The sequence below is a fragment of the Tribolium madens genome, unplaced genomic scaffold (genome assembly GCF_015345945.1).
Source record: "Tribolium madens isolate multiple individuals breed KSU strain unplaced genomic scaffold, Tmad_KSU_1.1 Scaffold_1;HRSCAF=32;Tcas5.2_LG8, whole genome shotgun sequence".
Lineage (NCBI taxonomy): Eukaryota > Metazoa > Arthropoda > Insecta > Coleoptera > Tenebrionidae > Tribolium > Tribolium madens.
In genome coordinates this window covers 9,592,369-9,619,624 of record NW_025400984.1, presented here as the reverse complement: position 1 = coordinate 9,619,624, position 27,256 = coordinate 9,592,369, and the positions used below count along the sequence as shown (strand labels likewise).

At 32.7% G+C, this 27,256-nt stretch overlaps 5 protein-coding genes across 7 annotated transcripts in view; 3 read left to right on the top strand and 2 right to left on the bottom strand.

The window, feature by feature from the left end:
• Positions 1 to 2,613, top strand: part of LOC123004121 (uncharacterized protein DDB_G0290685-like) — a 5,421-nt gene extending 2,808 nt beyond the window's left edge. The window contains exon 5 of the mRNA XM_044397236.1: positions 119 to 2,613. Coding sequence (XP_044253171.1) covers positions 119 to 2,457 — 2,339 coding nt within the window. The 3' untranslated portion in view covers positions 2,458 to 2,613. The remainder of the gene's footprint in view (positions 1 to 118) is intronic.
• Positions 2,614 to 2,691: 78 nt separating this feature from the next.
• Positions 2,692 to 4,306, bottom strand: LOC123004125 (DNA polymerase delta subunit 2). Its single transcript, XM_044397241.1, has 3 exons — positions 3,768 to 4,306; positions 2,921 to 3,721; positions 2,692 to 2,866 (listed from the first exon to the last, which is right to left on the bottom strand). The coding sequence occupies exons 1-3, from the start codon at positions 4,147 to 4,149 to the stop codon at positions 2,748 to 2,750; spliced, it is 1,302 nt and encodes a 433-aa protein (XP_044253176.1). The 5' UTR covers positions 4,150 to 4,306; the 3' UTR covers positions 2,692 to 2,747.
• A 906-nt stretch (positions 4,307 to 5,212) lies between these two features.
• LOC123004123 (THO complex subunit 5 homolog) lies at positions 5,213 to 7,765 on the bottom strand. 2 transcript variants are annotated; one of them, XM_044397238.1, is made up of 9 exons: positions 7,623 to 7,765; positions 7,435 to 7,572; positions 7,170 to 7,384; positions 7,038 to 7,122; positions 6,317 to 6,989; positions 5,762 to 6,262; positions 5,602 to 5,717; positions 5,386 to 5,549; positions 5,213 to 5,337 (listed from the first exon to the last, which is right to left on the bottom strand). In XM_044397238.1, the coding sequence occupies exons 1-9, from the start codon at positions 7,704 to 7,706 to the stop codon at positions 5,274 to 5,276; spliced, it is 2,040 nt and encodes a 679-aa protein (XP_044253173.1). In that variant the 5' UTR covers positions 7,707 to 7,765; the 3' UTR covers positions 5,213 to 5,273. The 2 variants fall into 2 exon arrangements, with proteins under 2 accessions (XP_044253173.1, XP_044253174.1); XM_044397239.1 differs by having other exon boundaries at positions 5,259 to 5,331.
• Positions 7,766 to 9,697: 1,932 nt separating this feature from the next.
• LOC123004122 overlaps positions 9,698 to 27,256 on the top strand; it is a 127,566-nt gene continuing 110,007 nt past the window's right edge. For both annotated transcript variants that reach the window (XR_006412671.1, XM_044397237.1), the window contains exon 1: positions 9,698 to 9,759. The gene's annotated coding sequence lies outside the window, so the exon portion shown is untranslated. The remainder of the gene's footprint in view (positions 9,760 to 27,256) is intronic.
• Positions 18,146 to 18,613, top strand: LOC123004134. The gene has a single exon (XM_044397250.1). The coding sequence runs from the start codon at positions 18,170 to 18,172 to the stop codon at positions 18,611 to 18,613; it is 444 nt and encodes a 147-aa protein (XP_044253185.1). The 5' UTR covers positions 18,146 to 18,169.

The window sequence follows — 27,256 nt, the reverse complement described above, 5'->3', positions numbered from 1 at the left end:
AACGAAGAAAATGAAGAAGAAACAGACAATGAATATGATGAAGATCAGGAAGACAACGAAGAAAATGAAGAAGAAACAGACAATGGAAATGATGATGATCAGGAAAACAACGTAGAAAATGAAGAAGAAACAGACAATGGGAAAGATGAAGATCAAGAGGATAACGACAACGATGAAGAAAATGAAGACCAAGAGAATAACCAAGAAAATGAGGAAGAAACAGACAATGGAAATAATGAGGCCGAGGAAGACAACGAAGAAAATGAAGAAGAAACAGACAAAGAACATGATGAAGATCAGGAAGACAACGAAGAAAATGAAAAAGAAACAGACAATGGAAATGATGAAGATCAGGAAGACAACGAAGAAAATGAAGAAGAAACAGACAATGGGAAAAATGAAGATCAAGAAGATAACGACAACGATGAAGAAAATGAAAATCAAGAGAATAAAGAAAAAAATGAGGAAGAAGCAGACAATGGAAATAATGAAGACCAGGAAGACAACGAAGAAAATGAAGAAGAAACAGAAAATGAATATGATGAAGATCAGGAAGACAACGAAGAAAACGAAGAAGAAGCAGACAATGAATATGATGAAGATCAGGAAGACAACGAAGAAGAAACAGACAATGGGAAGGATGAAGATCAAGAGGATAACGACAACGATAAAGAAAATGAAAATCAAGAGAATAAAGAAAAAAATGAGAAAGAAACAGACAATGGAAATAATGAAGACCAGGAAAACAACGAAGAAAACGAAGAAGAAGCAGACAATGAATATGATGAAGATCAGGAAGACAACGAAGAAAATGAGGAAGAAACAGACAATGAAAATGATGAAGATCAGGAAGACAACGAAGAAAATGAGGAAGAAACAGACAATGAAAATGATGAAGATCAGGAAGACAACGAAGAAAATGAAGAAGAAACCGACAATGCGAAAGATGAAGATCAAGAGGACAACGACAACGATGAAGAAAATGAAGATCAAGAGGATAACGAAGAAAATGAGGAAGAAACAGACAATGGAAAAAATGATGATAAAAGAGATCAAAAGAGTAACAAAAAAAATGAGGAAGAAACAGACAATAAAAATGATAAAGATCAGGTAGACAACGAAGAAAATGAAGAAGATGCGGATCAAGAAGATAACGATAATGATGAAAATAAAGAAAACATAGACAATGAAAAAAACGACGATAAAAGAAATGAGAGTCAAGAGAATAACGAAGAAAATGAAGAAGAAACAGACAATAGAAATGATAAAGATCAGGAAGACAACGAAGAAAAGAAAGGAGAAACAGACAATGGAAAAGACGAAGATCAAGAGGATAACGACAATGATGAAGAAAATGACGATAAAAAAGATAAAGATCAAGTGGAAAAGGAAGAAAATGAAGAAGTAATAAACAGTGGAAAAAATGAAGACCAAGAGGATAACAATGAAGAAAATGAAGAAGACATAGACGATGAAGAAGATGACAATAAAAAAGATCAAGAAAATAACAAAGAAAATGAGAAAGAAACAGGCAATGGAAATGATAAAGATCAACAAAACAACGAAGAAAATGAAGAAGAAACAGACAAAGAAAAATATGAAGATCAAAAGGAAAACGACAACGATGAAGAAAATGAAGACCAAGAGGATAAAGATAAACATGAAGAAGAAACAGACAACGGATATGATGAAGACCAGGAAAACAACAAAGAAAATGAAGAAGAAACAGACAATGGAAATCATAAAAATCAGGAAGACAACAAAGAAAATGAAAAAGAAACAGACAATGGAAAAGATGAAGATCAAGAGGATAACGAAGAAAATGAAAAAAAAACCGACAACGAAAATGATGAAGATCAGGAAGACAACGAAGAAAATGAAGAAGAAACAGATAATGGAAAAGATGAATATCAAGAGTACAACGACAACGATGAAGAAAATGAAGATCAAGAGGATAACGAAGAAAATGAAGAAGATACAGATAATGAAGAATATGACTATGAAGAAGAAGAGGATCAAAAAGATAATGATGAAGAGGATACAGATAGCGAAGACTATGACTATCAAGAAGATAAGGATCAAGAGAGTAATGATACCGATGAAGAAGACACAGACAATGAGGAAAATCGTTATGAAGAAGACGAATATCAAGAAGATGACAAAAATAAAGCGAATAACAATCCTGAAACCAATACAAATAACGAAAACAAAAATGACGATGATAAAGATGACAATAACGAGTTTAAAAAAGCTAATCAAAATGAAAATGACAATGATGAAAATAACGACACTACTAATAATAAAGATAATAAAAATAGTCATAAAAGTAAAGATGGAATTAATGAAGGAAACAAAGACAATCAAGAAAATAGCGATGACAAATATGACAATACAAATAAACGTAACACACTCAATGAAAACAGTAGCAATGATAAAAATGAGAAAGATGATAAATAATCTGATGTTTATTAAGCTGAAGACGAAAGCAATAATATTGGTAATTTGGAGCTTAAGAATTTTGATGATTCTTTAGTTGTACAAAATAAAATAATCCGCTTAAATTTATTTTATATTGTGCTTTTGCTTAACTTAATAAATAAATGTTTTCACGAATTGTACTTTCACCTTTTTTCACGTAATCTTAAAAGTTTTATGTAATTTATTAGGAGACAAGAAAGAAAACAAATTAAAAAAAATAATTGCCTTTATTTTGATTTATAAATACACAAAACATTTATTAAAAAAATCTACAATGTTTGAAAACTTATCGAATTACACTCCATCGTCTTCAAATTCAAAATGCAACCCTGCAAACTCTTACTAAACTCTGGCACACTAATCAAGGTAACCTTCTGTCCATCAGGCCCTAAAAAAAAACAAATCAAACTCCTATTTTTCTCCAAGCCGATAAAACAGTCACCTGTACACTCCCTCACTCCAAACTCTTCCTGATTCCCCGCAAAAAACACATGCGGACACTCCTCCATAATAAACGGATCGCAATCATAAAACGGAAAACACCCCAAAGTATCAGGAGCCGTGGGGGCTAAATGCCCCCACTTCAAACAATCCTCCAAAACCTCCAAAGGATCCGTAATCTCACAATACCGCATTACATCCCTCACCGGCTGTCCCGACGTCCCCAAAACTCTCACACCCCCAAGTGAGCAAAAATACGGGTTAGAGACCTGATTTACCGACTTGTAAACCGCCGACTGGGGGAACATGCAATAATGCATGGGTTTTTGGGGGAGGATGCGATTGGAGGGGTCGTTCTCCCCCGGCATCACATCGACGTCGATGACTTGACCCAATTGGAATAAAAATTTGTCGAGGATTTTAACCGCGTCGACGGCTTCGGAGGATTCGGGGCGCCGAGACAGCAGTGAGATTGAAGGTTTGACTTGTTCCGAGGTGTTACGAATGGAATTACCGGCGATAATGACACGAGTTATTTTGGAGGCGGAAAAGGGGGCCACGTCGCAGAGACCCGAAAGCCAGAAAGTGAGAAGTTGGAGGTTTAAATCGCATTTGGGGCTGTTTATCAGGTCCAGACCGCTCAGGAAGATCACAAAAGCTGAATCTGGGACAAGGGGGCGCGGGATTTGGGGCCGGAAGTCGGCGAAAGTGTAGTCTTCGACGATGAAGCGGCCCTTGTCGTCGGCCGTCCCCAAAAGGGCACAGGAAATTCCCGTCACCAAATAATCACAAGGAATGCAACCTAAATTTTTTTCTCATAATAAACAATCTAAAAACTGGTTACGTACTTATAATCAGATATCTCTGTAACTCATCCTCGATAAAAAGCTCGTCAGACTTGTCCGTAAAATGAGTCACTATGGGTTGGGGCACCATTTGGTCCTCCTCAGCTAATTGTTTCAAAATCGATGGTTTCAATTTCTGATTCTTGAATAACGTCCCAATTACAACACATTTCCCGTGGTTCTCTTCCGATAATTTGTGTAATTTACAAATGGGGTACTCTGTACCCCATTTTTTCACAATGTTGGCCTCCAGTAACGGAGTCATTTCTTTTAACCTTGCCAAATAAATATTACAGTATTGTTTACTAAAGTCGGGGACCAACTGAGTCCATTTCCGAGACAAATTCTCGTATTCTAACGACAGTCTTTCGGTATTTTCAGGCATTTTCGCAAAAAAAACCAAACAAAAACTGTGAGGTTATGCCAGAAATTGAGGTTATCTAACGCGCGCTTTTTTGTAGGTGTCGCCAACTTTACATAAAAAACATTAATTACACACAAATAAGTTAAAAAAAATGCGAGTAATCAAGAAATTGAAGCAATAAGTAGTAATCGAAACGGTAATAATCATAACGTTCACGAGTAGTATTCATAATATTATTTTCAAATAAAATTCAAGGCTTCGTTTTGGGGGAAAACGCGTTGCCAACCGAAGTGATGCCACAATTTTTAACTTTGTTTTCAACTTTTTTAGGCGTAAAAACACTATTTCTAAGTTAAAATACTAATTTTACTAATTTTCAAGTTATTGGCCGTTTCTAGGGTGGAATTTGAATAGGGTTGCCACCTCTCCGGGTTTGACCCGGAGTTTCCGAGTTTGACACAGAGTTTTCGAGCTCCGGGTTAAATTTTTATTTCTCCAGATTAAACGAAAAAATTCAGATAGGTATTTTAAATTTTCCACCAACTAACATATTTTCGCCTATTAAAAGTTGCGCCACAAGACACGCCTTTTTTTCCTCAATTTTTTATGAATCACAGAGAAATAAAACTGCCTACTCTAATTATAAATTCAAATAATCACATAGTAATACGTTTCTGTTATTTGGTTTTTTTATTGTTATTTCCAATGTTGACTATTTTTTATTAATTTTTTTTTGTTTTTCTATTTTACCATTTAAAAAGAAGCGTTACTTTGTGTTATTTTTATCTTTGTTATTGTTTAAAATTTGTTAAAATACAATGTTCCTATATATTAAAAAGTGTATTACTTTGTGTTTTAGAGTGTTTGTTTTTTAAGTTGCATTATAAACTAATAAAAATCTCCGGGTCAAACCAGATCCTAAAGTGGCAACCCTAAATTTGAAATGATTTTTTTTAAGAACTTAAGTGCCCCCATCCCATATAAATTGAACAAAAAGTGTGATTAAAGTTTCGTGTTATAAGGAAAAGGTGTTTTTAATTATCTGACCCAAATAATGTGAAAATTTCAGTAAAAAGTGTGACCAACTTGACTAAAACACAACAGGCTTCAAAAACTCATTTATTTGTCAAAACTCAATACAGAATTTATTGCGTGTAGACTCCAACCCCAATATTCCTGAACTTAAACGGCTTTCTCCTATTCCTAGCGCTGAAAAAGTCTAAATAACTCCAAAAATCACAAATTAAAAATCCTCACCAAGTCGATTTGATATACATGGTGTTCTGTTGAAACGTCCCAGGATCCTCCGTTTCCAAATAAATGTCGAGTCCGACACACAATGACATGATTTGTGCCGACAAAAGCCAATTTGCGTTCGAGAATTCATGATTCCAATCAACATTAATCGACCGTTCCATGTCCTGTAAAAATGACACTAATACCAATCCAACAATAGTAAAGTCACCAACAAACCCGAATATTATCGTCGTTTTGCGAATGCCTAGTCCCATTATAATTTAAACAAAGTGAAAAAATCGGTGGGATTGAAGGATAGTCGTTTTTAATAACAACAAAAGCTTGCAAATTAGCTAAAAAAAATATTTAATCCAGTCACATGACCCGTATAACTTACCATTATCTCGCGTTATCGTCGCTTTATAAAAAATATCGTTCGGCGAAATTAACTCTGCTTCTAATAAACCTTCCGTGAATTGAGCCTCACAAAAACCCTGATAAGTCCCTGAGGACCACTTCGTAAGACTCGAAATCGTGGTCCGTGGCAAATCCACACTAGCCGGTAAAACAGGAATCACACTCCGCTCCAACTCCTCCAACTGTTTCGCCAAGGCATACCGCGATTTGAGGCGTTTTTTGATGGTTTTCATAACCGACTCGACATTAGTTTGGCTTAAATGATCCGAACCGGTCATTTTATTCAAAAAATCAATTCCGCACATTTTTTGCGCCCAAGTGTAGACATAACCTAGGTCAGGGACGAGACTTTGGAATGACCCCAAACCCACTTTTTTCAACTGGTAAGGGGTACAAGGATTGGGGCTGTCGAGCCCGAAATCGCCCCCGACGAGCTCGACAAGGACACTTTCGTTTGATAAAACCTCACGAGCGGCATTTCCTGGAAAAAAAGACAGTTAGGGGTGACAATCGGGGTTTTTGCTACTACAGGAACCTGTAATGTTGCTAGGAATGTCGACACTTGATGATACAGTGACGATTTCTAACTTTGGGTAATAGCTGAGTCGGATTTTGATTGAGGGGCCGTCTTTGGTCGTGACGGTGACTTGGACTGAAAGGGGGTGTACTTGTAACAACTTCCGTTTTTTTTCCTCAAGTGGGTCAATATGGACGGACTTCCGGTGACGGCGTTTCTTCGTCTCGACGATTTCCTCCACTTCTTGTGTCTCTATTTCCGCTTCGTTGTCTTCGTCCTCCTCATCATCGTCCTCAGCCAACTCCAATTCCTTCCATTGGCTCGCCTCCTCTTGGTCCCCCACGATTTCGACACTCATCCTCGAGTCATTCACCTGTCTGTAGGCGTCAATATTGGCATAAAACAGGTACAGGGGGTTGGGTAAAAGCGAGGCAAGTTTGTGTTCAGCTTGGATTTTATCAATGTGCAGCCCCAAGTGCTCCTGGACCGGTTTAGTGGCCTCCATGACTGAAGACAGAAGAGGCCCCAATTTGTCCAATTTATTGCGGCGTTCGCCGATATCAGCCTCTAGTTTCTTCTTCTCTTCTTCGAGTTTCTTGCACATGTCGGCCAAGTGGATGCGCTGTTGGAGCTCCCATTCGAGACGCGCGAGGCGCAGTTCGTGTTTCACCAATTCGTCATTTTCGTCAAACTAAAATCTTTAATTTTACGGAGAAAATTACCACGAAGTGATACCAACTTTAGTGAATTTTTTCGTCAAGTTTTCCGGGGCTTCGGCGAAGAATTCCTCAACGGGGACCAGCTCAATGTGCTCGTCTTTCGACCTAAAACCGATTTTGGGTGATTTTCACAAAACTGAAATTTTGGTTACTTGAATTGGAAGCATTTGCGGTATTCCGACATTAAGTGGTTGGCCTCGTACAACAAATTCTGATATTGTAAATTAATACTGTCCACTTTTTGTTTCTCCGCCGCCAATTCCTCTTTAGGAAATACCAATCTGACTTTTTCCATACGGTTCAGTTTTTTCAAAAGTACCAATAATAAACACACTTCGGTGGTTTTTTCTATTATTTTAGGCCTTACCTAAAAATCACCCAAAAAATTACACGAAACAACAAAAATTACCCAATTACGTCTGACCCACTCTTCATTTTTAATTCACTTATTTCGCCAAATAATTGCCGAATTTCTTTACAAGTTGTGAAGTAAATTTGAGCGTCAGTATCGTTAGGCCGATTTAAGGCCTCTTTCTCCTCAAATTCGACCGATTTCTGCAAAAAAAACACCAATAACTGTGATTCCCCAAATTGGGGTTAATTACCTTATAAATGTCAATTTCGGCCTCATTATCGGCACTAGTGCCACTTTTGCGCTTCTTTTTCAAACTACTTGACTCTTTTACCATTTTTAAAGCAAAAAAATTATGTAAATAAGCCGACAAAAAATTTGAGGTTAAAACTGACAGACGCCGGACGCCATTATGTTTCAAGAAACCGGTTTTTGGCCCAAGAGAAATTTAATTGAATTAATCAAGCCCTTATATAAATAACTAGAGTGTTTTAATGAAAATAATAACTATTATTAATTGCAAAATTAGAATTATGTAATTATGATAGAGTTATGTAACCATGAATGTATTTCAGAGTACTGGACTAGTAGCAGTAAATTAGTGTGTAAAAAAATAGTAAGTAAGTAAAATAAAGAAAAAGCGCCTCTTTTGTCAAAATTGCAATTTTTGTATTTTTGGTATAATAAACAATAGTTTTTGTTATTATATCATTGGAGAATTTAAATTTGAAGTTAAATAATTCCGCCACCTGGCGGATGTTGTTGGCGCGAAATTTAAAATGCTTGATTTAATTAAATATCTCGCACTTCTTGTGCCGTTTTCCGCTTGAATTAAAAGCAATTACCGGGTTTCGGTCCCTAAATTGTTACTCCGGCCCAATAAACAGCAGCTATTCTAATCGTCTAAACTTCGTAATTTAATTTTTTGCGTATTCTTCAATCTCCTTGTTTACACGCGAGCGCTCGTAAAATTCTCCAGGTATAAAATCGAGCTGGTGTTAAGATGGGACTTGGATGTTCTTGACTACTCATCCATTTTCCTAAGGACTGGGTTTCCAGTGGCACGTTTCTCTTGTATTGGTTATCGAGGATGTGGACGGGTTTTCGAGATGATAAAAAAGGTGTCGCGTCAGAGCTACTACATAGGATCACACATAGGAAATATTGCTGGACGACGATAAAATTTTATCGCCTGTCCGAGAACACATTATACAAGAGAACGAAAAGCTTTCCGCACGACTTTACGCGAATTAGTTCACCGAGGTATTTCTTAATTTTCTAGACAGACGGTTTATGCCGTAAAAAGAAAACGCCGACTTTAAAACGTTCCGAGACAATTGGGACAAAGTAAAATATTGCACGCTTGGATTTATTCGCATTTGAATTTACCGCCAAAGTGGCTCCATCTAGCCTCTTTTTAGGGTGTTTCCCCTGAGTTATTTCACTGGAGCGCAAATTGGTGCTCGATTAAAAATTTTGTGTATTTTTCCCCATTTTGGATTAATTATCTGGAGACAATTGATAAAATATTGCACACTTGGATTTATTCGCATTTGAATTTACCGCCAAAAGTGGCTCCATCTAGCTTCTTTTTCAGGTGTTTCCCTTGGCGCGTAAAATAAAGCTCGATTAAAATATTATTTATTTTTCCCCATTTTGGATTAATTATCTCAAAATTGCTTCAAAACAAACACACAGTTTAATGTTATTAAAACTGCGCAAATATAAATGAAATGTTTTGTGTTTTGCTTTAAATTTCATTTAGGTAAACAGTTTTGTTATCAAATGCTTTTTACACTCAACTGTTTTAATAAAAGTTTCACTGCATGCATTACTTTTAATAAGATTTTAAATTGATTAAACGTGCAAATAATATACTGAAAGACATTAAAAATTGTGATGTTTCAATTATTGACACAATATTTATTTATTTATTTATTTCTTGTATTATTGTTAAAGTGGTGGATGCGCCGGGTGAAAAGTTTTTGGGGTTAGTTTTCGTTTTAAAACTCTTTTAGTCTCATAATTTCCGTTGGTAATTTTCGGAAGTTTGTCAGATAAGTCTTCAGTTCGCATCGAGTGGGTCATGTATAATACATCTAGTAGGCCAGGTTGGTCCAGCAAAATCGATGGTGTTGCGCAAGCGGGCGGTTCCTGGCAGCCTTTCGACAACCCGGAGCCGCAGTCAAATCCGGAATTCGCTCCGGGAACGTCGACTTGGACCCGGATTCGTGTCGGGCATGCACACGATCGCCACTGATCGAACCGGAACGAGCAAAAGCGCTTAATTGGTGTACACGTGACGGACACGTGATCATGACCTTGAGTGCAGTGATTTCGGTGGTGTGGTAACACTGACATTTGCACAAAACCACCATTTCTTGCCCGAGGTGAGTGACGACTGAGGATGCCATGAGCGGGGAATCACACAAAAATTATTTCATTTAATTTGAGATTTTTCGCGTTGATTTAATGAAAAAATTCACGCCGGAGATGTTTAATATTTAGCTTTCGCGACTCGGCTAATATTGACTGTAAAAAAGACAATTTTATTCACCCCGAAATAAAAATATATTATTTTTTGACTGAATGTTTTTATTTTAAACCAAAATAAACCGAAAGTGTTTGTTATTTTGCACTAAAGTGATTAATTATGTTACTATTTAGTTGTATCATGAATTGATTTAGTAACAAAACTTGTTTTAAACATCTACCGTCATCATGTTTGCGAGGTTGGTGTTAAAACATTGCTACCAACAATTATAAAAATCATTGACTTGTTTTAAAACACAGTTAACAAAATATTTTTGTGCTGTTTTTTGAATTTACCATTTTCATTTATTTATTTAAGTGCTTGAAATAAAATAAAACAAGTAAACTGTTTGTTTGAGTTATAAAATAAAAAGCAAAACACAAAAGCACTTGTGTTTATTTATTTACCAGAACTTGTTTTTTTGGGGTAAAAATAATTAGTGTTATAATCAGCTTGAAAATTATTTTATTTGCAGACGTCACAAATGTGACCACTTTTATTACTAAATGTCACAAGTAAAAGTGTTACCTTTTAGGTATGGAGTAACACAAATTCTGATGCTGTTTTTACGTCTTGTTATCATTTCATTATTTGCAAAGTGTCCTGATTATTTTGTTTATTTACTTGCTAATTATAGTGTTGTTACTCCCGAGCTAAATACGTTTGCGGATGAAATCGTAATATGTTATGAGTGAAAGTAAGTTTACAACATAATATACTATTTATTGAACTTTTATAAAACAGAGCAAAAAACAAAGTTTATATCGCAAAAGAGAATCAGAAAATCTTTAGGAAATCAAAGTTTTAGTTTATTTTGTCAAACGTAGTGAGGCAAATAATTCAGTTCAGTTAATTAACGAGTACAATAAATATAATTGATTTTTTATTACAAAAATTTGCAACTTAAAAATTGATTTTTGTTGCAAAAAGGGGGTTTAAGGTCATGTTGATTGCTATTTGCCACAATTCAGGAAAAGCAATCGATAGAGCAATAAACTCCTTAAATTTTCATTCTGGTACGCTTTTCGCGAGCACGAAACCAGCACCGATTCTAAAAAAAACTTTTTCACTTGAAACTTTTTATTGATTGGCTTATCCTTTCGCAATAATTTGATTTATAAATAAAAGTGTCACTAAATCTAGGTGCAAACATTTTCAGGTGGCACCCATGTTAATTATTGTTATAATTATTCATGTAATGTTGGCCGGTGTTAATTCAACCCTCGCCCTTTAAAATTTATAAAAGTACAGTTAGCGAGTTGATTAAATGGCAAACATAAAAAAAAAATTTGAAGTGATTATTCAGAGGAGTGACATCTTGACCGGTGATTTTTCCCGGAAAAGTGAAAACTTGGCAATTATTTTAAGTGCTTCGAGAGGGGATTTTTCCCGAGAATTGAATAAGTGATAAGTTTGGAAGCTTAATTAAAGTTTATGTAGGTGTAGGTCCATTAGCAAGTTAATAAACCGAACGTTTGCTTAACTATGCCGTTTCGTTTGTTGGTGTCTTAATTAATTAATGTTAGTGAACAAATAACTTTACCAAGAAGTTGCCGTTGCCGCGTTGTATTGCTTTTAATTAAGTTTTATTAGTTGTACAACTGTCTGTATCGAAATTGCGAACAACTAAACCAATTAGAATTAAGTTGGATTTTTTTATTTCCAATCCTCGGATCTCAGATATAATCAAATGAAAATAACCACTCTTGTGGGAATAGGAGTTTTACGCACGCTATACTTCGTAAAACAATTGAGAACTCTCTTTAGTGACTACAAAAATAGCAAATTGCTACATAATTTCCTAATTCGAGTCCGCAGAAATGCTATAAAAAATCTCTCCGATGAATTACAAAAGCTCGAAAATGTGCCGATATTGCCAGCCCCTATCTCGTTCCCGATTGGGGAGATTTTTAGAACTTGACCGATGAATCACTGACATTACAACTTTCAGGCCTCTCCCATTTACTCTTAACTGTCTTAATACCATTACTGCTGATGAACGCGCTTCAGCATTGCCGCCACTAATTTTCTGCAATTTACGAGCTTGCCAAGTTATTAATTGGGGAAGGCCAAGGACGATCAAATTTTATCGAAAAAACACCCTCATTTTTGTATTTCTATTTTTTTTCTAAAAGTTCAAACGGAAGGATGTATTATAAAACCTAAAAATCGCCGGGTTTGTCCTTTTTTATTAAATTTCAGTAAAAAGCTTGTAATTTTTTTAAGTATATAAACCTGCGTCTTTTGAAGAAAATAGATTATTTTTACGATTTTACTACCGCTCACCTTCAAAAACTCAAAAAATTCAAAATTTTTGAAACTAGACCCAATGTCGTTTTCTGCATTTATTTGAGTCCTTAAGACCTCTAGAAATGAAAAAAACCTTATATGGATTAATCAAAGTTGATTTTTTTAAATTTTTATCGAGATTTTGGTCAATTTTTGGTACCCGGAGCGGTCTTTTGCCAACTTATTGGAGATAACTTCTTATATTGTGTACTGTTGGACAAAAAATTAGTTTTCTATCATATACAAAAAAGATCAGTGCTGTACGATAAACAGTTATCGTGTTTGTGAAAATTGTTTTAGAATAATTCTATTATTATTACTCAAAATTAATTAAAGACCAGTGGCGCAAGAAAAGATAGAGTTTAGGGGGTGTTTATCTATGTAAAAAAATGCGCACTTAAGGTGTTAAAAAATATTCTGTTACTTTGCGGACCTATGTTTATTAAGATTTTTTTTGTTTGTTTTGGTCCGTAGTGCTACCTCCTGAAATATTGCTTTTATTAACACCCTGTATACATTTCATGCTACTTTTCCTTTATTATACTTTATACTACTTACCTTTTATTTACTTATACCTACTTATGTAAATCATTTGTGTTATTAGTAATAATAACAATAATTAATAAAAAAAATTCCTTAATTTTTAATGCAAAACTTACCTTTCATTTATTTTACTCTTAACTTACCTTTTGTTTACTTATACTATTTTTTATACACTATTTTCACTTTTGTAGATATTTGTTTTAAAGTTCGCGCTCTTATACGCCCGCCATCTATCGGTGCTTATTTTTGTTAGTATTGTGCGCTTTCTCTCTTATACTTATTAGAACATGTGCACATGTTTTAAAGATCGCGCTCTTATGCGCCCGCCCTCTTTTGACATTTATTTGAATTATATTTGATTTTGAATTTGAGAAAAATTGCCGACTTGACCGGGGCTCGAACTCGGGACCTACCTGCTGGAAAGCGGGACCTTATGCCGCTGAGCCACCACCGACGCCGACAACTTCAATGTTTTTATTCAATATATTCAACACTTACACAAAATTTTTCAAAAAATTATTTTTCACATTTTTACAACGTTTTTGTTCTTTTCTAAGTCTTTTGAACCCACAAGAGTGCAAATGGACAATTTTTAAGTTTTTAATTTTTGTCAAAATTTTGAGCGATTTTCGGTACGTGGAGCGGTTTATTGTTAATAACTTCGGAATTATTGGAGATAACTCCTTATATTTAATTTTCTATCATATACATAAAAGATCAGTGTCCTACAATAAATAGTTATCGAGAAAATTTCTGATAAAATTAAAAATTTTAAAAATACAAATTCGACTATAACTTTATAACTATTACGAATTTTGCAGTTTTCTTGACGTCAATGGATTCCTCGGAGCATTTTACATAGGTTTACGTAAAAATATTATATCATTAAGATACAGTTTTGCCGCAATTTACAAAATAAAAAAAAGTAAAAATTTGTTAACACTAGTTTTAAACTAGTGTTTTCGAACATGTGTCAGATTCGATTTAAACCTGTTTTATCCGAAAGATTTTAAGGCGATGATTACAAATTTGCCAAGCATTTTGCTATCTCCTTTAGCTTCGCCGTAATCGGAGTTTAAAAATTTAAATTTTTTTGCGATATTGACTTGGTTTTAATGTCAATCGATAGATTTTCTTACGCTATTTACGATGGTGTTGAGCTTTTTGCTCTAGGTCTAATAGTTTGGGCGTAATCGTCGTTCAAAAAGTAAAAATTTTCAAAATTGTGAAAGTTTAAATGCGTTCTTTTGCGAAACTATAACGCTTAGGCCAAAAAGCAAAAGCCGTTAAAATTTACTTAAAATTATCTATCTAATGGCGCAAACCGGAAGTCGCTCCGGTTTATGGTTGCGGGTACAGAGCCATTTTTATTTTATTTTTTTTTATAAAAAAGTCATATCTCAAAAACTTATTCTCCGGTTAATTTTACAAGTATATAGTTTTTAATTGATAATTTTTTTAAGATTAGGTAGCAAATTGGCGCCTCCCATCTAAATAATGATGTATATTAGTCGGTTGGCAACAGTGGCTCATGTCTTAACTTAATAACTCGTTTCCAGGCGTGCCAACTCCCGCCCCCCTCTCGAATTAAATTCAAATTAGCGCCATCTTCGTTTTTTTTCTCAATATTTCTTCTCCTACCGTTCGAAATTCAAATATGCGTTTGAAAGGGTCTCATCTGCGGTCGTCATGTGTCTGTAATGTGTTTGCGAAGTCATAATCGAACTGGCGCTTCTGCTAATGAGGATAAGGTAGACAGCGCTTTAACGTTATCCTAATATTCCGAAAGTTTCCAAGTTCAATTTTCAATTAGGCCCAAATTAACGTTCCATACTAGTGTTGACTTAAGCACTCGACGGTTGTTAAAGTAAACTTTTAATTAAAATATTTGTACAGGGCATAAGGGTGCATAAACACGCCCTTGGGGGTCGAATAAATTTTTTTCGACGATTGGAGATTGAATGTAAATCGGGACGATTGGAAACACACGGCGTTTTCGTCTAGACACATTCTTACTGAACTAATAAAATAATAAAATTCGGCTTTGGGACGAGAGAATGCATCTATTAGTAATGGGTTTTTTTACGTTTGCTAGAGGATTATATTCGAGTAAAGGTTCAGATAGTCGGTAATGGAATACTGATGGAATCGTCATTACCGACTGGAATAATGGGCATAATGGCATTTCTGATATTTTACACTACAGAAATGAAAAATATTGACACGTTTTTGAGTTATTTGGGAGCAAATTTAATAATGATTTTCCTTAAACCTACAAATGATCGAGTTATACAGGATGTTAAAAAATGGTTGTAAAATATTTTAAGAGGTAATAGTATGGACCAAAATAAACAAAAAAGTCGTTTTTTGAAACATTTATTTGCAAAATTATTTACTATTACCTCCTTAAATATTTTACAATCTTTTTTAACAGCCTGTATACAAGCTGTTTTGGGTAAACCCCACATTAGAAGTATTAGGAGTTTTAACAATGATATTTATCTAAGATGGCGGTACTTCCGGTTACACCGGAAGTGGGTATTAACTTCGTTATTTTAAATGTTTTTTATTGCGTTTTTGAATTACTCAAGTGAATTCGAAACAATTTTTATTAGTTTTCTGTATAACTACCTAAGTTTTACCGTTTTCAAAATATTTAGACATTTTTGAGATTTTTTGAATTTGCACTTTCCTATTCAAAAAACAATAACTCTACTATTTTTCATTATTTTGAAATCGTATTTGTGCATATGAAGGAGGAAAATTAGATCTTTCAATTGGTGAATTTATAATCGCAAAAATAATTAACAAACTACCAGAATTTAAGGTTGCGTTTGGAAACTTCAAATACCCAAGTATCAATTTTATTGTATCCTGCCCTCGCTTTGCAAAAAGATTTATCATCAGAATTTAATTCGATATGCACTTCTATTTCCATGTACACGTGAAAATAACATTTATTATCTGTTTCTACACCTTGGTACATAACTGTGATTTTTAAAAAAAAATTATTTTTAATTTTTTTTTCATGTATTACGAGAAATGTAATTTTTTTTTACAACTCCTTTCTTTGCCGTAGATGGACATTTAATTCCATAAGAGCAAAATTTTTCGGTAATTTCCTGTCAGAAATAGCTCTCAAAAAAAGATTTTTTTCTGAAATAATAATCAAACTTGGCATTATTATACGTGACGTAATATTTCCAAACATTTCTACAGCTAGGAGTTTGTTTTCTTGTTCATATATCGTGGAAGTGTTTCCATTTGCCTTATAACAAATACAACTTTTTTGTTGTTGATGTTGTTTTCCTGAAAAAGAAAATTGGAGCTTTTTCTCGACCTTCCACCATTCTGAGGACTGACATCTTGTGGTCTCTTCATTTTCTTCAATTTCTTTTTTTAGTTTTAGTAAATTTTCATTTTTTTTATTTCTGTAATTTCTTCTGCCACCAAACCTTAACTAAAATCTAGTTCTACTTTCTTTTCTACTTGTGTACACGCTTTTTTTCGTGCTTTGTATTTTAACATTTTCTTACAAAATTTTTCAATAAATTCACTAAACCCAGTTCATATAATTTTTTTAGAATTATTTTTTTAAATTCTCTAATAGACATATTAAAAAACGCGATTTCTTAATAGTCAAAAGGCGACTAAATCATTTGAAATTAGAAGGTGAATTACAAAAAATACGTTTTATAAAACTTTGAAGCACTAATTCTTTAAACATTGTTTTAAACTTGGATTCATTCCTGAAGACTGGTCTTATGATATGAAACTTGTTTTTTAAGATTTTTACTACGAGAGTAAGCACAAAAGCGAGGAAGAACACAAGAAAACAACAAGAAAGCAATCGTTGGAAAAAAAAGAAATAAATTTACAATTGTTGTAAACATATAAACCTTCTTTCCAAATTTTCTTGAAAATTTGGCGGCTCATTAGGCGATACTCTGTAATGATATTTCCGACTCTCCAATATGATATTTATTTGTCTGCAAAATTTAAGCGGATTATAAAAATATCTATTACCTGAACTAAACCTTTTAAATAATTATTCCAACAGAAAAATAAGTTTTCAAGAAGGTAAATATTTATGTAAATCGCGATTTTGATGGAACATCTTCAGAGAAGTTTTTAGAATAATGATTTTAATGCTCTACTCGAAAATTAAATTTATTTGTTTCTATAAATATTGTGTTTCTAAAAAAATACCAAGAAAATGGAAAAAAATGCTTAAAAAATTTTATATATATTTTATATATAATTTTATATATAAATTTTATTTTTGTATATACAAGCCGTACAAAAAGTGTCGCACAAACTCAGGTACAATTAAGAACACGGAATTTCGGACAAGACTGTCACTTTACTATATCATCTCTAAAATGGATTTTATTTCATTAACCTCTCTTTAATGATAACCAGAGAGGGATTGACATTTACGCGTCATTCAGACTTTTAAATATGTCATGGTGATAATAAAGAATAGCTTAGACCACAAATTTTTGTATTGACAGAAAAATTCGGTTCGAAATTCCGTGTCCCTAACGGTTCCCTGTTGAGAAACATAATTATGCAAATTATAAAAAAAAATGTTGAAAAAAATCTTGAGGTCATATTATTTAGTGCGTTTATTTTTTTTTGTTGAGTTTTTCAATTTAATTATTTTCTCAAGTTTTCATATTTTACTTTAAATAGTTTCATATATCTATGAGGGATAATTGTTTTTGCGCGAGTCCTGGAGCACGCTGTATTAGTATTAGTTTGCCAACATGAACTAAACTTTTTCAAGAAAATAATGCTTAAATAACAGTTTTCTTCCAAAATAAAGAAATTTGAGAGATTTGACTTTTAACTCAATTTTGGTCGATTTTACTACAGAAATCAAGTATTTTATAAAAATAATTGCTTAAAATCCAATTTTAGGCCAAAATGAACCAATTTGAGCTACCTCCAATCTAATGTTGCCTAAGTTTAACACTGGAATAATTCTAGATTAATGTATTTTATTATGTAATTTATTTTATTTAAACAAAAATGAGTCCTTTTTAAAAAATGACAACACAAAAAAGTTTTGCAAATAAAATAAACGCCCAAGATCATCTCTCTACGGCTTCAAAATGCACTACAGAGATAAATTTTAATGGATTTTTTTCATTGTAATTATTTTAACGAAGTGTGTGCGCCAATTTGGGGTAAACAGCGCGTAAAACAGCCCTTTTTGGTCCAAAACCAAAGCCGTCGTTATCGGCAATCCCCTCGGTGATAAATAATCCCCATCTGTCCCATCATCTCCGCTCCATAAAGACGTGAATGCCCTCGACAAAAAATCACAATACACATCGTATCAAATGTCTCGCAGGAAAAATGAGCGTAACACTCGTCGAAATTAGTCAAAAAACCAGCTCCACATGTCAGTGCAGCAAGTGCAGTCGTCGATGTGTTGGTGTTTGAAAGTGTCGTTTTCGGTCGTCGTCAACCTCGCCCAGCGCTCCCTGGGGCACGTCTTCGACGTCTTCGCCATGTGTCGGGGCACCGGCGACGTCGGCGACGCCGCCGTCGACGCCACGGAGACGTTTTACAAAGAGGTAGGACGCGATGTGGCGGAACGTCTCCTCGCAAACAAACAAAACGGCACTTTTATCATTCGGCCGTCGAAGAATCGAAATCTGGGGACGCTGTCGGTCGTGCAGGATCATAAAATTTTTCATTTGAATATCAGGAGGAGGGAGGACGGGGGAGTGGCGTTGGGGGAGGAAAAGGACGACGAGAAAGCCTTCAAGGATGTTAATTCCATGATCAACTACTATATTAGTAATTATTTGGTGGTGTTTTCAAGGGGGGAGAAGACGAGGACTCTCTTGTTGCCCTACAGAGACTGAGAAATTTATTAGAGACTGAAAACTGAAATAAATATAAATCAAACGAAAAAATTGTTTTATTTCAAGCATCTCTTGACGTAAATACCGGTTTTCCTACCCCTATCTTCCCCCCTTTTTATGATGTAGAGTGGTTGTTGTAAAACGTGTAAGATGTTGCTTTGTATTACTCGACAAAGCGGTCTTTTCTATAAAAGAATTTATGATAAGTTGTCTTGCAAACCATTCTTTTTCGACTGACAATGAAGCTAAAGACGAGTTTCACATTAGGAAAAATCGATCGTTTTTCTTAATTTTTATTTTTTCTCACAAAAGAAAGATAAAAAACGTTTTTTGTATACGCTCCCAAGAACTCATTTAAGTCTGTAAAATGAGTCTTCTTCAGACACAATATTAAATTATCTAAAATTGTTATTTTTTGTATATGTTCGCAAAAATAACACTTTACAGTCTTATTTAAGTCTTTAGAATAATTTTTTTGGAACTCAATAAAATAGGTCATAAAATAGCTATTGTAAGTACTATCGTATTTTTTATTTTTAACCACTATTTTCGAGAAATTCATTATTATACAGGGTGCTCCAGAACTCGCGCTCCAGAAAAAATGCCATGTAAAGTACGATACCAGGAATGCGACAAAAAGTGTTTAAATTTTCTACTTTGACTCTATTTACTTCTGTTGAAACAATAATTTTCCAAGTTTTTTTGCTAAATTGTCACTCCGTTTAATGTTATTTGTTGGATTTATTTGCAAAATTTTAATACCTTTACTAAATAATTGTAAAAAAAACCATATCTATACAAAATCATCAAAATCATTAAATACACACAAAAAAATGTCAAATGTCAAAAAAATTTGACAGATAAAGTTTTTTAAACATTTTTTCCATGCTCTATCTTATCTTACGTGAAATTTTTCTCTGAAGCGCGAGTTCTGACACCTTGTACAAACTTAAAAGAAGTTTTTGTATTTTTGTGAGCTTCAACAAAAAAGTAGTTATTTATGTATTAAGACATCAAAGGTTTATTTTTAATTACAAATGTCTGTTAAGTTACAATAAATATAACTCATAAGTCATAAAAATGACTTTAGTGCCGAGGTGCTATAAAATTTTTCCGAAATCTCAAATTTTGATAAAATTTCTGCAAAACTATTTTTGGCGCTTGTAGTGTCAAACTATCCTAGATTTTTGTAAATTACATAAAAAAAGACTTTTTTATAGGCTTATTTTGCGCCTTGTCCGGAAACAGCAATGATTTGTCCGCAAAGCTGTATTTTAAGTAACAAAAATGACTATTTTGTCTTATGTTTTTTTCTAATGTTTGTTTAAATATTTAATCAGATAGTTATCTATTTTTAGTTAGTTTAAAGTTTGTGTCTATACTCGTATCTTTACTAAAATATAAGATGTCAAGTTCTTAGGCAAAACTTTCAAAAAAATTTACTGTAATTTTCAATAATCCTAAGAATTAAAAAAAATGCATTCTTTTAACTTGATTTTTTCGTCCTCAACAGCTTTGGAACAAAAATAGTATATTGTTTTACTTGAATTAAAAGTGTCACTTTTTTGGTGAGAGGATGCAAAATTGCGAGACAAAAAAACCACTTTTAAGCCGAATAAAATATAATATTTTTTCTCCATCTAACAACAACATGCCCAAAGTTTAAAAAAAATTATATTTTTTTATTAGAATTAAAAGTGTCAGTTTTTGAAGCTAGGATTAAAAAAAATAAGTCAAGGATTAAAAGTGCGATTCCTAGTTGTAAAAACGTCAATTTTATCTTTCAAAAATGACATGTTTTAATCCGGCTAGAGAAAAAAAAACATTTTGTAGCTAGTTATAATTAATATCAGTTGGGGTGGAAACATTTTTCTTGGTTTTAAAGTTCGCAACACTTGTTGGCCTATTTTTACCGAAGTCGGGGTTAAGTGGAGTGTTTAATGTCGCCATTAATTTAATTAATTTTTAATAAAGTTGGTAAAACTCGCAGAAGAAACACGATGTGAAATATGTCAGTGTGCGACGAGGGCATGACGCAAATATGTTTCGATGAAATTAATATTTAAAATTGTGTTTTTTATTTCAAGGGCGATTAACCCAAAGCCATCAAATTCCATTTAGGCAAATAACAAATGAAACACGGAACAAAAAGCGTTTTTCAATATGGCCGGCTTATTGTTTCCTGTTAAATATGGCGAATGCGACCCTTATCTGGCAAAAACGGGATTTCTTTGTTTAATTAAATTTGAGGAATTTTTATTAAACAAGACGTTGGACGCGTCACATGTATCTAAGTCTAATCACAACCCGAAATTGGGTTAATTAGCTTGGCTAATTTATGGCCAAAAATTGGTGGATGCGCCTGCTAGATCAGACAATTCCACTCTAATCTTAGTGTGAGTTTCGAATTTACATTTAATCGCGCACCTGCTCTTAACTAAACTCGAATAAATCCGAGATTAGAAAATAATTTTTCTACTCTTGGCTCGATTAATTCAATTTACGAGCAAAGTTTCCGAGGCGATATATTTAACCGCAAACTTTTTAAAAATGAACGTTCTACCTGTCCCGGATCGATCATAAATTTCTAAATTCGAGTACGAGTTAAAAATGACGCTACCGCTCCTTTTAATCTCGATATTAATTAAAAATATCTTGAGGCCATTTGCATTTATTACGTTTCAAAGCTTCAATTCAATTCCGGATTACAACTTCAAAGATGGACGCTTTTGCAGGAGATCCAACCATAAATATTTTTTCTTTTATCAGCAAAACACGCGTTTCGATTCGAGAGAGAAAAAAAATAATTTTGCCTGAAAGTCGTAAAATTTTTTTGTGTTAAAGGTTAATTAAGAATGATGGCCGCGGCTTTGCGTTTTCAACTCTAATCAGCAATTAGACATTTTTGTACCAAGTATTGTACTCATTTCGAGCGCTGTAAGCCCTGAATTTCACTCATATTTAACAATTTGCCCAAATTTAGAATAATCGCCCTACAAGATAATCCAGTTATGCCAACATTGTGCCCCAATTTGCGGATCAGACCTGATGCACAATTATTTCCCAGCAACAACTAAAATAATCATTTTTGATAAGTTGCATTTTCCGTTATTTTGCACCCGAACAAATTTCAATTAAACCGGGGTGGAATTTTAGTGACAAGTTGGTGGAATTACGTGAGAATTTAGAATTATTTAGAAGTATTTAGAATTATTTGGATTTTTTTTTTAATTATTTAGAACTACTGTTTGTTTGTACTATTAAAAATTTTTACATGATAATTGATTTCTGTTATGTGTATTAAAGAATTAAAATGGAAACAAATCATGAAATAGTGTTTTAAATTTGATCTAACTGTAATTAGTTTTTATGGTTTTAGCTTTTTTATTTAATCTTTGGTTTTTAATAACTACATGATATTAGATAAGTATATATAACTGGAGTACTCAAGCAAATGCGCATGCGCATTAAATGTAATTTAAGAACGATGTAATAAATGAGAATTTAAAACCACAAATATAAAAGAAGCGACAAGGAATTTTTATGGCCAAAAGTAGAAAATGCCGCTTCGGTTAAGAAAAAATATACAGGATATTTTGTTTTTATTATTACAAATTTAAACAGGTGATATAAAATTTCTTTACATGTAAAATAAATTAAAATTGAAAATATTTTTTTTACCTTAAACTTCTTTAGTTTAAGAAAAAGCAACAAGGTAAACTAAAGCTGTAACAAGTTTTGCAATTTTATCTACAATGGCTTCCAAAATATTGCGAAAAACTCATTGAGAACCCTTTCAGGAGGTATACAAGGTGCGCCAGAACTCGCGCCCCAGAGAAGGTACGATTCCAGGAACATGAAAATAATGTTATAAAAATTCTATCTATTTTTATAAATAGAATTCGAGATTTTTATTTCGAAGCAAATTCGCCTATAGAATTTTCATGCCAAATAAAAAATGCCGCTTATAAGGTATTGAATCTGATTAACCCCAAATGTTAACTTATTTCTGATTCAAAAAGAGTAGAGCGGCATAAAAAAATATTTATTTAATTTTGTTTATTTAATTTTAATTCTGTTTGTTTATGATCTGTACAATTTTCTGTCGAAACAACAAGAGATTTTTTTGCGAGAAGCTATGGAATAATAATGTATGAAAGTGGCAAGAAACTACAGCCAATATTTAAGGTATTTTTTACTCTTACTCGCTCATTTACGACCCTGATTAAAAATGTTGACATTTGATCTTTAAATTTGTTTAGGTAATTAACTGTACCAAATTTTGTAATTTTATCTAGAATAATTTCTGAAATAATAATAAGAAAGACCGATTGAAAATGTACCCTTTTCAAAAATGTACAGTATTTTTTATACATGTTTATAAAAAACTCTTGTTTTAAAATTGAATATTTTGTCAGCTATTTCAATTTGTAACAGTAAAAACAAAACACCCTGTATAATTTGTGGTCCTATTTTGTTCTGTTAATTAATTAAATAATGATCAAATAAAAATAATTATTTGTTGTTAATATTTTTTAGATTTTATGTATTGTTTATTTTTATATACATTTTTATTATCTTCCAGTACTTGAAATATATTTTATGTTACATTTTTAAAATAAATTTTTTGAGTTTGATTGTGTTCCTTATTGTTTTGAAATATTTATCTAATAAAATAAAAGATTAAATAAAAAAGCAAAAACTATAAAAAGTAATTACAATTAGAGCAATTTTAAAACACTATTTTGTAATTTGTCTCCATTCTGATTTGAAATTTTTGTTTAAAAACGGCATAAAGAATGTAAATTACAAAAATAATAATAATATAAAAAAATCATTTTATAAGACCTTGAAGCCCTCATTGTATAAAATAACTCGTGTTTCTGTCATTCGTTTTTTAAACTTGAGTTCTTGCTTCAAGACTGGTTTTATAAAACTTGGTTACGAATATAATGTGGAATATACTATTATAGTAAAAAAACTTACACAAATATGAAAAAAATTATCAGGAATTTATTTAATCAGACTACAATTTACTTTTATTTAAATTTGAAATTATTTAGATGTTTGTGGAATTATTTATGTGTATGTGAAATTATTTGGAAATACCTACATAACAGGCTCAGCGAGTTGAATAAGTCCATTAGTAACCTTTAAATGGTAAAATTAAAAAAAATTATATAAGACATTGATAGATACTAATCTAGTGCATCACCTAAAATTATTTTCCACCATACAGCATGTCCCAAAAATAAGTTACGATACAAACTTGTGTTTTTTTAAATAAAACACCGTATGTTTCTTTGCATTTTTGTATGTAGTTTTTTAAAACAATGTTTTCACGCTAAACTTTTATTAGTCGATTTCGCCTACTTTTAGAAATAAGATGATTTTTTTTGACGAAAATGCACTTTTTAAATTTTTAGTGTTTTGCATTTGTAAAGATTAGTAAATTAAGAAGTTTGTTAAAAGTTAATCAACTTAAAAAATTTAAATAGAACACCCTATTTTTTATTTTTGCATCTAATTGATTGATAAATTGTCTATCTATAAAAATAAACTTTTAATATCTAGAACTGATACATGAAAAGATATTTACTCTTTGCAGAAGTAAGAAAAAAATTGTTCTAGCTGTCTTAGTTTTTGTGTAATAAATTTTTTAAAAGTGCATGTTTTCGTCAAAAAAACGTCGTATTTCCAAAACTAATAAAAGTTTAGCGTAAATTGTTTTAAAAGGCTACATCCAAAAAGAAAGATACGGTGTTTCATTTAGAAAAAACACAAGTTTGTATCGTAACTTATTTTTGGGACATGCTGTATGGTTCAAAATAATTTTAGGTGGTTCACTAGATTAGTATCTATCAACGTCCTGTACATTTATTTTAATTTCACTATTTAAAGGTCACTAATAGAATTTTTCGACTCGCTGGGACACCCTGTATATAGAATTATATGAAAGTAGTTGGACTTATTTGAAAATATTTTAGAATTATGAGCAGCGCTTTACCTCCCGTTTCAAGTTTTTAAAAATTTTGAGCAGTTGTAGCGTTCGAGACAATCCGCTTTTATGTCATGTAATAGAAAAGAATTTCTTTAGTTATGTCAGAAAATGAGTCTCCGGAGACGTTCCATTAAAGTTCCAGCACCCGGAGTGTTTTTGCGACAAGACCGCGGGTGAGATTTTTCCCGGAATGCAGACATTAGCCTTCTGGTTGTAATAATTAGGGTTTGATCGTCGATAAAGTTTGAAAATGTGTCGGTTTTAGCTCCTAATCCTTTATTTAGTGCTTTCGCCGGAAATCCGACAAAACAACCCTTCTAAAAGTGTCACTAGCACACGTTAAGTACGCATCAACCCTTGTTGCGACTTGTGTAGGGCTTAACTCTTATCCCCGACAGCAATCTTAAACTTTAATTAACATTAACTAATTCACTACACGGCTTAAAACGAATCAAATCGGGGATTTTTTTATTAAAGGTGAAAGCGGGAATTCCGAGTTTGGCAAACTTTGACATGTTTCAAAACTTATGATAAACAACTCTTAAGTGAATTAAATTAACTCAGTGTGTTTGAGTTTCGGAAGCAATTTATCTAATTTGTCTAATTATTTGATTTGCGCAAGTTGCGAATTTTTTCTCTGTTTATAATTTCATTTTAATTTTCTTGAAAGTTTTCTCGGGCATCTTTCAGACTTAATTAAATCGCAATGACGTCAGTGTATTCACTTGGGTTTTTTCACAAATGGAACTGAAAACTTACCAAAAAATCGCTTTAATTAACTTGCAAATGCAAGCGTACTTGACTTTCTATTCGCGGGTGGAAAACTCGACAAATCCGAGCTTGTCGATGGAAAAAGTAAATAATTTTCTCCCGAATTAGATCCAATTTGGCAAATTCATTTGCCCTATTTGAATTTGCGTTAGATCTCTCTGCGTTCGGTAAAAAAAATCCATCCCTTTCGTTTAATTGAAATTCACAATACGTACGAGAAAACCCATTAGGATTCAATTGATACAGTCTCTATCTAATCGATGACAAAGAAGTTTCAATACGTCGACTCTAATTGACGTTGATAGATAGGAAGTAAAGCTCCTTGGCGAAATTCGTATTAATTATAACGAGCGGCTTTAATTAGTGTTTGGGCTGGCTGAAACAGCAGGAAGGAAATCGCCGGATTCGACCGTTGCGAGAACATTAATATTAAAAGGGAAGAACGCCGCTTGTAAATATCATACGCATTGCTTATCCGCAACATTCTCTTGCTTAACACGTCTCACGGAGGTTAATAATTTAAAACCTACCTTCATACGTTTACGTTTTAAGTTTATGGAAGCTGTAAACACGTGCGCATTTCCATGGCCATCCATTAAAGAAAAGGAGACTTTCGACTGACATCATGATGAATTATGAACAAAAAGGGCGCAGGAATGAGCTAAACTATTGTCTCGTGTGACACGCTCGAGCGAAAATGGCAACACTGCTCTACAAATAATAATAATAACACAGGCCTGACATGTAAAAATTGTCTCGAATGTATGTAGTACATATTTATATAGGCTATGTTTCTCAATTGTGAAAAACATACAAATAAAAATAAAAAAAAATAAAAATTTTTAGTGACTTGCCCGTACACACGCCACTGGTGAAAGTGAAAATAAAGTAATTGCCAGAACATAAACGATTTCAAGTCTGTAAAATTTTATAAAAATAACTCGGAACTAATAGATTGTAATTTTTGCTATGAAAATTTATCCGTAACAAAGTTCATAGGACAATTGTTTATTTGACAAATTAATGTTATTTTTCTATGTGGTTTCAATTTTTGGCATTATTAAAAAAACACCCAGTATATTTTTTCATGTAGTGATTAGTGACTATAAAAATAATGAAAAAGTCTACCACTTATAGTTTTCCACAAATAAAATCTAAATTTGGTATCTACAATAAGACAATTACATAAATACAGGGTGTGTCAGAACTCACACCCCAGAGAAGAATTTCAAGTAAGATAAGATACCAGGAACACTAAACAAAGTTGCAATTTAGGATACAGCTTCCTTGTTTTCTCTTCTAATAGCCTATAGCAAAAAAATTTCGAAAATTATTTTTCCAACAGAAATAAAAAGAGTCAAAGTGCAAAATTTAAACTCTCATAGCTTCGAATTTTTTTAACAATTTTTCCATGTTCTTGGTATCCTACCTTACATGGCATTTTTCTCTGGGGCGCTAATTCTGGCGCACCTGTATACTTAGAAGATTTAAACACAAATGATATTTTTTTTATAAGGTTTACATTAAAACTCTATTCTTAACATTAAAAATAATAGAATTAAAAAATAAATTACTTTATATTAACAATACAAACGTCAGGGCTTAGATTTTCTAAAAAGTTATCAAAAGAAAACAATTTATTTTACGAATTGAATTACATATTATATTTTTTATAAATTACTTTATATCTTCTTTTATCAATTTTCATAAAAATCAGGATTTCTTAAGTAATACAAGCATTTCATAAAGTTGTCAAAAGTTCTCAATTAATAATTCTAGGATAGAATACTATAATAATTTATATTTTTTTATAATTTTGGACAGATGCATGGAATTGTCAACTTTCATGCCTACTCATTTGTTTGAAATTG